General features: G+C 40.0%; 1 protein-coding gene across 2 annotated transcripts; it reads left to right on the top strand.

Moving 5' to 3' along the window:
• The first annotated feature begins 8,345 nt into the window (after positions 1 to 8,345).
• Positions 8,346 to 11,252, top strand: LOC121785469 (protein FLX-like 1). Of its 2 annotated transcripts, none has more exons than XM_042183915.1 (6): positions 8,346 to 8,463; positions 8,997 to 9,683; positions 9,776 to 9,939; positions 10,304 to 10,404; positions 10,557 to 10,666; positions 10,876 to 11,252. In XM_042183915.1, exons 2-5 carry the CDS (start codon positions 9,073 to 9,075, stop codon positions 10,647 to 10,649), a joined length of 969 nt encoding a protein of 322 aa, XP_042039849.1. In that variant the 5' UTR covers positions 8,346 to 8,463; positions 8,997 to 9,072; the 3' UTR covers positions 10,650 to 10,666; positions 10,876 to 11,252. The 2 variants fall into 2 exon arrangements, with proteins under 2 accessions (XP_042039849.1, XP_042039848.1); XM_042183914.1 differs by having other exon boundaries at positions 10,869 to 11,252.
• Positions 11,253 to 11,543: the final 291 nt, after the last annotated feature.

Here is an 11,543-nt window from a genome sequence, read left to right as displayed (position 1 = left end):
GACAATGGTGTCAACACTTAAACACCTCAACCTCATCCGTTCTCACGTTTTGTGTCCATTGCGGTCTTGGACACCACTTTGGATTCATAAGTGTGTTTTATGAAGCGACCACACTTTGCACTTACATAGGTGATTCTTAGTCAAGTACCTTGCCATACTTGGTCTCTTTGAGAACTCCATCTCTTTGAGATCATTAAGAATCATTAAAAGTCATAGACTTAGCCTTTACCACTAGGCAAGTTCTCCAACACTCTATTGCTCTCTAGGGAATAGATATAGTTGAGTGTTTCTCATGAACTCTCATAGCTTAGTTGTCCCTTTGAACCAAGTTCTTGGGATCTCCAGTCATCATGGTTGGGTTACCACTATGATAATTCTTTAGTTTGTGGATTTCAAACCCATTCCCTCTAGCAACTTATTCATTTGATCACGGTTTAACCCTTTGGTTAGCGGATCCGCTAGATTATCTATTGACTTCACATAGTCAATTGTAATCACCCCTGTTGTGATCAAATGTCTCACGGTGTTATGTCGTCGACGTATATGTCGAGACTTACCATTATAGAAGCCATTGTTTGCCCTTCCAATAGCTGCTTGGCTATCGCAGTGGATCAACACTGGTGGCACTGGCTTAGACCAACATGGAATATCTTCAAGGAAGTTCTTAAGCCACTCGGCTTCCTCACATCTAAGGCAATGAACTCCGATTCCATTGTTGATCGGGCTATACATGTCTGTTTTGTGGATTTCCACGATACAGCACCACCCCCAATAGTAAAGACGTATCCACTTGTTGAAAGTGAGTCTCTATTATCGGATATCCAATTGGCATCACAGTACCCTTCAAGTACCGGGGGGTATCTCGAGAAGTGTAGCCCAAGATTTTGAGTATGTTTTAAATATCTCAAAACCCTCACAAGAGCTCTCCAATGCTCTTGCTTGGATTGCTCGTGTAACGACTCAACTTGTTCACGGCACAAGCAATGTCAGGTCGAGTGTAATTAGTCAAGTACATAATGCACCCGATGACCCGTGCATACTCTTCTTGTGCAATGGGCTCGCCTTTATTTTTGCTCAAGTGAACGTCGAGTTCAATTGGAGTCTTAACCGGCGCGCCATCATAGGCTTTGAATTTATTCAATATCTTCTCAACATAATGTGATTGTGTTAAGATGATTCCATCAGAAGTTCTTAGAATCTTCATTCCAAGAATTACATCGGCTAGACCCATGTCTTTCATGTCAACGTTTCTCTTTAACATGGCCTTTGTATCGTTAATTACTTGAGTGTTGCTACCCAAGATTAACATATCGTCAACGTATAGACACACTATAACATGGCCGTTATTAGTGCTCTTGATGTAGACACATTTGTCGCACTCGTTGATTTTAAACCCATTTGATAACATCACATTATCAAACTTCAAGTGCCATTGCAATGGCGCTTGTTTTAATCCATATAAGGACTTTACGAGCTTGCATACCTTTTTCTCTTGTCCAGGTACTACAAACCCTTCGGGTTGTTCCATATATATTTCATCTTCTAGTTCACCATTTAGAAACGCGGTCTTTACATCCATTTGATGAATCTCAAGATTGTGCAATGCAGCAATAGCGAGAAGCACTCGGATAGATGTAATCCTTGTTACAGGTGAATAGGTATCGAAGAAGTCATGTCCTTCCTTTTGTTTAAAACCCTTTACTACTAATCGGGCTTTATACTTATCCACTGTTCCATCGGCCTTAAATTTCCTTTTAAGTACCCATTTGCAACCTAGAGGTTTCGCACCTTCAGGTAGATCTACCAACACCCAAGTGTGGTTTAGCAAAATTGAATCAATTTCGCTTTGAACAGCTTCTCTCCAATGCAGCCCGTCTGGGCCAGCAAAGGCTACTTTTATCGATGTTGGTTCTTCATCCAACATGAAAGCAATGTAGTCAGGACCAAATGTTTTTGGTTCTGACTCTATTACCACGTCTTAGTACTGTATCTTTTGGATCGGGCCTTGCACGCTTGCGCGATTCAGGTTCCTCATCCGCTGATTTAGAACTAGTGGTTTCAATCTCCACTGGTTTAGAACTAGTGGCTTCTTCCTCAATTCTTGTCTCAGAATTGGTTACGACTTTTTCTTTGTCTTTGCAAGGAAATGTATTTTCGAGAAATACGGCATTCCTTGACTCAATTGTTGTCCCTACTGTTATAGTCGATATTTCAGACTTGTGAACAACAAATCGATATGCACTACTGTTAAGTGCATATCCAATGAAGATGCAATCAACCGTTTTAGGTCCGATTGTAACTTCTTTGGGCGGAGGAACCATCACCTTTGCCAAACACCCTCACACTTTGAGGTATTTGTAGGATGACTTCCTTCCCTTCCACAACTCATAAGGAGTAACATCTTTTCCTTTGAGAGGGATTTTATTCAAGATATAGTTGGCTGTCAAAACAGCTTCCCCCCACATGTTATGTGGTAATCCTGAAGTCAGAAGCAGTGCATTCATCATCTCTTTTAGAGTTCGATTTTTGCGTTCTGCAATATCATTAGATTGTGGTGAATATGGTGCAGTCGTTTGATGGATTATACCACTTGCGTTGCATAATTCCTCAAACGGGGCTACATATTCGCCTCCTCTATCGCTTCGAATCGTTTTGATTTTACAACCAAGTTGATTCTCAACTTCGTTCTTATAATTTTTGAACGCTTCAATTGCTTCATCTTTACTTCTTAAAAGATAAAGATAGCAACATCTTGTGCAATCATCTATGAACATGATAAAATACTTTATATCATTTCTAATTTGCACAAATTTTAAATCACATACATCAATGTGAATTTTCAAGGGGTTTCATGTTCCATTCAACATAATGAAACGGTAACACAGTCATTTTCGCCTCAAGACAAATCTCACATTTGTTTTAGGTATTGACTTCATTTGTCTTTAGTAAATCCAAGTTTACTAACCGTTTTTTTTTTAGCATTAGGACTCACATGTCCTAATCTATATGCTACAAGTTTGAACACCAAGTCAAATAAAAGGAAGTAGTAGCATTTTCATTATTAGCCAATGGCTTTTCAACACGGCGAATAGCCGATGCACTTTGTTTAAAAGACCCTCGGTTACATAACCTTTTCCGATGGGTTTTCCAAACTTATACACAAAGAACTTATCGGACTCAAATACAAGTTTAAAACCCATATTTACAAGTATTGATCCAGAAACTATGTTCTTGCGTATGTCCGAACATGTAGCACTTCCTTCGGAGTGATTGTCATTTCGGACGTCATCTTGAGGACCATATCTCTAACGCCGACATCTTCCGACGAGGCTTGGTACCCCATGTTGAGCTTCCTCTCCTCAACAGTCTTGTAAGTATAGAACTTACTTCTACCGGCACACACGTGGGCAGTGACACCCGTGTCGATATACCAACCACCTTTTTTTTTTCGACGTGGTTGACTTCCTCGACTACCACGGCGGCTATGTCGCCGTCGTCATGTTTGATGAAGTTAGCTCCACCAAACTTCTTGGTTGGTAGCTTCATTCTTGGAGTCATCTTTCTCCCGACATTTGGACGGGTGCCAAATGTCTCCCGGCATTTCCTAAGAACAGACGGGTGCAAAACGTCTTCCGATATTTGCTAAGGGACGTACGGGAGCCAAATGTCTCCCAATATCTCCCGACGAACGGGAGACCGACGGGTGCAAAGTTTTCTCCCGACATTTCCTAAGGCACCGACGGGAGACCGTTTCTCCCGACGAACGGGAGACCAACGGGTGAAAAATTTTCTCCTGACATATACCAGAGAACCGACGGGAGCCCATGTCTCCCGACGAACGGGAGATCGACGGGTGCAAAATTTGCTCCCGACATTTCCCACGACACTAATGTGTGTCATACGTCTCCCGACATTTTCTCAGGGACTAGCGTGTGCCAAATGTCTCCTGACACATTCTAAGGCACTAACGGGAGCAAAATGTCTCCCCATGTCTCCCGGCGATGGACGGGTGAGAAATGTCTCTCGACGTTTCCCATGCCACGGACGGGAGTTGAATGTCCCTCATGTCTCCCGAAGAACGGGAGACGTCCCTTGGGACCAACGTGTGCCAAATATCTTCCAATATTTTCTAAGGCACGAACGGGAGTAAAATGTCACCCATGTCTCCCGACGAACGGGAGACGTCCCTTGAGACCAATGGGACACGCCCAACGACCCCATCCGTGGGGACGACGGGAGACGTCCCATAGGACTTCCCTATCATTGACCATTCACGAGGTCTCTCCCCCACATTGGAGTCAGTCGTGTTGATCCCAAAGGCATCAACTCTCGTGTTGGACCGACGGTCCCAACACTCAATCCATTAAAGGATTCTATGGAGCCACTTAACGTGGAACCACTAGTTCTCGTGTTGGCCCCTAAGGCCCCAACACACGTGTTGACCCCGAAGGCCTCAACACTTGATCCGTTGGAGGATCTCATGGTACCACTAACAGTGGAACCGTCATTTACGTGTTGGCCCCGGAGGCTCCAACACCGTGTTGACCCCGAAGGCCCAACACCCGATCCAATCAAGGATCCTCGGAACCACATAGGTGGAACCATCGGTGCCACTCAAGGTGGACGCACCAGTCGACCCAAATGGGTTAGTAAGCGCTCAAGGCGCTTGGGTAATCAAGGGTAATGATGTGGACTCGACGGGAGTCTTGGTCATGGCGGGGACCCGACGGGAGTCGCTGTCACAGCGGGGACCCAGCGGAGGAACAGTGGGCATGGAGGGGAACGCAGCGACGGGATCCATCTCCACGCTAAGGTATTAGTTTCGAAAGTTTTAGATTTAATTTAAAATCCAATCTCCTTCTTCAACGGCAAGTATATCTCGTCTTGCGATTGTTAGTTTTCTAGAATACAAGAGATAAACACTAGCCGGGCGTAATACAACCCAATGAAGAATGGAGAAATTAAACGGAAATAAATTAAATTGAAATTACAAAACATAATTCGAAACAATAAACCGTAAAGATGTAAGCCGAGTCGAGGAGTCCTCTTTCCGCAAGACGAGATACGCTCCGGTAGTGCTCTCGGATTGGCGTGTCGTCCCCAAAGATAAAACGGCTTCGTCTTGTTCGTTGCAGCACCGCAAACAGAACAAGCTCCGGCGAACTAGATGATGGCGAGGGCAGAGCTTCGACGGAAGACTATGCAAAGAGAGAGGGAGAGCTATGCAACAATATGCTTGTGTTGTGTCTAATGTATAGAATGCAAATGATGCAAGCCTATTTATAGGCCAAGTCCAATGCATATGGAGGTGGAATCAATGCAGGCATTAAGCATGCAATTATGGGTTGACTGTAACCGTCGGGGGTTACAACCCGTTACGGGAGCTAGAGAGACTGATGCATTTGGACACGTTACTCGACGGGGTTCATCGTGAACCTTTTGGCACATGATGCGTCGGGGTCCATCAGGGACCTTTTGTCACCCGCTATGCGTCGGGGTCCATCGTGGACCGTTTGGGACCCGCTGTACGTCGGGGTCCGTCGTGGACCTTTGGGCACCCGCTATGCGTCGGGTCCATCGTGAACCTTTTGACACATGGCACCCGGCAGACAGGGCACGGGTCACGGTGCACTGAGCACGGCTCGCGGCTCGCGACGGGGCAGCGTGCACGCATGGGCTCTACTGCCCATCTTAGTCCACTATAATTATTACACGTAATAATTCATCTTATTGAACACATGTTTAATAAGGTTCTCTCCACCAATATGGGATAACTGGCTCTTTTAATTAATCCATTGGTTTTATCTCATAGCTCCTTTATAGCTCACAAGTGTGACAAACTTTAATTCATAATTTCTCACTCACCGGGAATCGGTTTAGAGAAAATGAATATACCACGATCATCTACTCCGAAAGTAGATCATCGCTATTGCATTTAATTTTACAAAATTAAATGTCTCGTTTTATTATTGGTCAAAGTCCATCGACCAAACACGATTCCAACAGCAAGCATAGACAAATCACTAACAAAGCATTAAAAACTATTCAAATTCACCATTTACTATATAGCTTTAACGAGATTCTCTTTGTTTTCTTTCTCCATGCTAAAAGGTACATCGATCCACTCAGAAACACACGACCTTAATAACTTAAACAACAGTGAGATTTAGAATCTTCTGAATTAATCTTCTCTCTCTTTTCAAAAATTTCAGCATCAACACCAATAGCTTTTACTAAAAAGTTCACTAGACTTGGCAGTTTCAATAACAATAGCTGATCCAACTTCTTTGATACATGTTGTTATGGATTCATCAACTCTTCTCTTTCTTTCCTTTTTATCTTTTTTTGATGGCGAGCTCGTATGGGCACGAGTTTTAATGTACAATTGACAAAGTAAGAGAGAGGTGGAAAGAAAAACTAATTAAAGTATTGTTAGTGAAGAATGAGTACCACATCATTAGAGAGAAAATAATTTCCAAAATTAGAATGTGCATAGTTTTGTGGGACAGACTAAAAAGGAAAGAATGCATATTTTTGTGGGACGTGAGGAGTATATTGATAAGTGTTCTTTCATTTTTGGATGTCGAGTATTCCCATGTCCTCATTCTTCTCCCCCATTCTTCCCCGCTTCTTAATTCCTTCCCTAGTAGCGATCATCCGTGTTTTTTATCCTTAGAAAATGCGGACTGTGACAGTGTATGTTATGTGTATGAAAGTGTTTGGGTCTATTTTGTGTGTATTGCGTGTGTTTTATGCGTGTGTGTTGTGTGTGGTGTTCGGAATATGTATTCTTTTCAATTATTTGAAATTTCAAAATTTTACTTTGATTTGAAATTTAAAAATATAGAATTGAAATGATATTGAATTTAATTGTATATAATATCAGTCTCATGCTACTTGCATATTTCATTTTTGGAATGTCCCAAACTATTTACACTGTTTCTATTTTAAGTAAACACTATGGTATTTAATTAAGTGTTCCCTAATCAAGTGTTGCTTTATTAGATTTAAAATTTTAATTTAATTATACTACTTACTCATATTTAAATTTACAATGTTAAAATGGAAAGTGCGAGTAGAATGGGATAGAGGGAGTATAATATAGTACAAGAGTATTAGATTATGTATTATTGTAGTTTTGTTAAAATTTAAAATATGAATAAGGAGAATGGAATGAAATGTTCAATCTTTCGATAAATGGAAGGAATCGCTATTTTTATAGGGAATGAACTGGTGATAATATAATTTATTAAAAAAATTAAATAATAGTAGTAAATTTTTTCAAATGATAGTATAATGCATTTAAATAGATACATTGTCATAAGAGTGCATTAATATGACAACACCTTTAATTATAACATCATACCACCATTTTAGGCCGTTAGATCTGAAGGTCGTGTAATTCTCAAGCTATCATATGGCAGTTCATTTTAATTAAATTGGAACATAAAAAATGCTGAAGGGAAAAATCGACATTCTCTATTTTTAGTCTGTTACCATATTGCAGTGTTACTCTATGAATATTGTAGTGTTACGCGCCTGCATCATTCGTATTAGCTTACCAGATTGCAGTGTTACTCTATGAATATTGCAGTATTACCAATTAGTATTTACAGTTTACATGTTACTTTATTATCGGGGTAGGAACTGACTAAAATACTCACGTCTGCAATATCCAACATTGCAATCCGAACTCTATTTTATTAATTCATCATAGGCGCCCATCTTATAGATCTAAGAGCTATGATTAGTGTTATGGTGTCACTCTAAACATGGTGTCACCCTAGCTAATACTCCCCGATGCATATGTTTATTAATTAGATATATTTATAAATATTTATTAGTTTAAAAATTACTACATGCTAATCATTCTTTAACAATTGAGGAAAACAGGGGCAAAGTGGGGGTGAAGTTATGTAGGTTTGGGGCCCATGGGCCCTCAATTTTACAGTTTGATGCAATGAACATGTTGTGTAGACAGCGTGAATGGTAATGCTATCGGGCTCGTGTTCCTCTGTGTTAGTCATTTTTACTTTGTTAGGTCAATAAATTTCCGATTTATATTACCTCGGTAAGTTATAAATGATATAGATTTTTAACGTGCAATTACTAAAATAAGAGAGATGGAAGAAATATTTGATTGAAGTAGTATTAATGGACTGTAGAGTTCATATTTAAAATAATATAATATGTAGAATTAGTATGATTTAAAACTTTTTTTATATTTAAAATTGATCTAATTTTAGTGGATAATTCAAAATAATAAAATTAATTTATTTTTACGGAGGAAAGTATACATAGTTTATCCAAGAGGCGTTGGGCTTATTATGAAAGAAATTGTAGAGCCCAACTATTATTTCTAGTCCAATTAACAGTAAAGGAAAATAACGGGAATAAATAACCGAGATAATTTGCGATCTTCTCCGACTGCCACAACTCCCACTGTCTTCTCTTGAATTATAGGTATGAATGGATTCCAAATCCTATGTTAATGTGTGGGTCAATGAATAATTGGAATCTACCTCTTTCCATAGCTCTTCTCTTCATTTATTATTAGATACTTGGTGGAATTATGTTGACGAAAAATCAATCATTTAGTTCATGGATAAAAGTTGAAGGGTTTCTTGATTTCAGTTTTGATTTGTGTAGAGGCTTGTTCAATATATGTATTTTTTTTTTTTTTTATATTTGCTTTAGTTTTGACAGTTAGAATTAAAAACATCTCAAAATCGATATGTTTCATGCTCAAAATCGAAACAATGGCAATATGGTATTTATAGAGGTTCAAAATTTCTATAGGAAGTCAATTTTTCTGCATTCTATGGGACAATGTTATGTCTAACAAGTTTTGCCCTTTAATTTGACCTATTATGTGCATGTTTCCCAATTTTGTACTAATTTTTTAGTATAATGATAGATGATAGATTACTGGCATTTCAATAAATTTCAATCCTTCATGTTTTGCTATGAATAATGACTTTTTCTTTTTCCTGCAGCCTGCATTTTCATTTATTCGTTAGCTCCAGCCATTGCTCTGTTTCTGTAGAAAATTAGTAAGCCAAGCATCAAAAAATGTCGGCTAGAAATCGCGGGCCTCCGATTCCTTCTAAAGGGGTTCCACACGGTGGGCTGCCCCATCATGCCCCAATCCTCGAACCACATTTTCCCCGAGGCATTCTGGGACCTCCGCATCCTGCATTACACGAAGAAGTCAGAGAAGCCCATTATAGCTTGTCCGGACCTCGACAGCTCCCTCCTCATCCCGCGATCATAGAGGATCGGTTGGCAGTTCAACATGACGACATCCAGGTGCTGCTAATTGATAACCAGAGATTGGCTGCAACACATGTCGCGCTTAAGCAGGAATTAGAGGTTACGCAGTATGAACTTCAGAGGGCGGACAAGTATGCGCAAACTCTGCACACTGAGAAGGATTTACAAATGAGGGAACTGTATGAGAAGTCGGCTAAAATGGAGAATGACCTTAATGCTGTTAATGCGATGAGGTCTGAGCTCGTGCAGGTGCACATGGATGTTAAGGAGTTAACCGTTGGTAGGCAAGAACTTGCTGCGCAGGTGCAGGTTATGACCCAAGATTTAGGTAGAGTTACCTCGGATTTGCATCAGGTTCCGGCAGTTAAGGCAGAAATTGAAGGTCTAAGACATGAGATGGAGCGAGTGAGGTGCGCCGTGTGAATTGTAATGTCGTGATTGTATTTGCTTTATTTATATCCTGTGCATGTGCGTGATAGAGACATTGTTGTTTTTTCCACAGGGCTGCTATTGAGCATGAGAAGAAGAGCTTTGCTGAAAGCTTTGAACATGGGAAGGTGATGGAGAGTAAATTAGTCACTATGGCCCGTGAGTTGGAAAAGCTTCGAGCTGAATTGGCTAATACAGAAAAAAGAGCCCCTGCTGCAGCACCAGTTGGAATTTCAGGTATTGTATGTTTGGTCCTGTTAATTATATTGTCCTATTTTCTTCGTTTTCTTTTTGAGAAATAATCAAAATTACGGAATTTTGTACCATAAAAAATGAAAATTACACAATAAAAAGAAAAACCCCATTGGGATAAAAAAAAATACCCTAGTTAAAAACTCTTGTTGAAGAATGTTTTAATGGAAAAGAGTGTGTACCTTCTGATGTTTGGCATATGACCATGGGCCTGAAGCTGCTGCGACAATGGATATGAATCTAGTCATTTGTCGCAGCTTCAACCCCATCATATGATTATCTGCATATCTCCATCCAGTTCATATAATGATTATGCAGTGTAAGCCTTATTCTTGGAGTCTCGATGCAGGTGTTGGTTATAATGCAAATTATGTGAATCCCGAATCCGGGTATCCTGGAAATCCGTATCCTGCTGGATATGGCATGATGCCTACAAACTCAATGCACCCAGTAAGTCATAAATTCTTGCATTTTGGCAAATTCTCTCCATAAAAAAAGAGACCTTCAGGGAAAAAAACACTTTAGAGCTGTTAGCTTTGTATCATCAATTTATTATGCATGTTCGATCTGAATCTAGCAATACATCCCCGATCCTGCTTCAGGCACCTGCTGGTGGAGAAGGCTATCCTCCTTATGGCCCTGGAGCTGGTGCTTGGGGGCCTTATGATACACAGCGAGCTCAAGGATCCAAATAAACTGGTTCATCGCCATGGTACATTTTTTTTTCGTATCACTTGGGTACTGCATTATGCTTTCAGTTTGATAAAAAGTTCAAATAAATCGAGCATCTTCTAAATGCACTATGCAAGATGTATTAAGAAATCGTAACGCCAATCCATGCATATATGATATATTTACGTGATAAATGATTTTCTAGTACTTGGCATGAAAGTGATATTGATTTATGCTATCAGGATTCAGGCCATGGCATGAGAACTTTGCTAGTAACGAGTCCGATATGCTGCATCGATGGAAATTTTGTGTGATGAAAGCAATGGAATTAAGATACCGTTGGCAAATGCGATTTCTTACCTTAGCCATTGGCATGTTGCCCATTAGAAAGATTGAGAAAACGAGTAGCTATCACCATTGTTTTACATCATTGTGGGAGTAACTGTTGTGTGGCTGATTAGTTCCATGTATTTTTGCATTATTTTGTTTTTACGAAATTTCTGGTAGATGATAGTACAAATATAATATACTGAGTCTTGCATCAAGCTATAAATGGAAACCGGAAACTCAGTGATTTAATGTATCTATGGAGGCAATTAACTTAATGAGATGGGATTTTTTTTGTATATGCTTTGAGTTCTGACAGATAATATGCGAGAAATTTTGTGAAGTTTTTATCGACTGCCTTATGGTATTAGAGCATCCACAACCGTGCTCTTGCCAGCGGCACGGTTGTGGGCCCGACCCCACTTTTTCTGTCTGCTCTCTGTCAAGAGCACAACACTCACAGCTGTGCTCTTCCGCAAGGACGAGCACAATTAATTTAAAATTCAATTACACAAAAACATTTCCATAATACTAAGATTCATTAAAAAACCACAATAAATATTACAAATTACAAATAAAAAAAAGACATA

This window comes from Salvia splendens, chromosome 21 (assembly GCF_004379255.2).
Source record: "Salvia splendens isolate huo1 chromosome 21, SspV2, whole genome shotgun sequence".
Lineage (NCBI taxonomy): Eukaryota > Viridiplantae > Streptophyta > Magnoliopsida > Lamiales > Lamiaceae > Salvia > Salvia splendens.
This window is presented reverse-complemented; position numbering and strand designations above follow the sequence as displayed.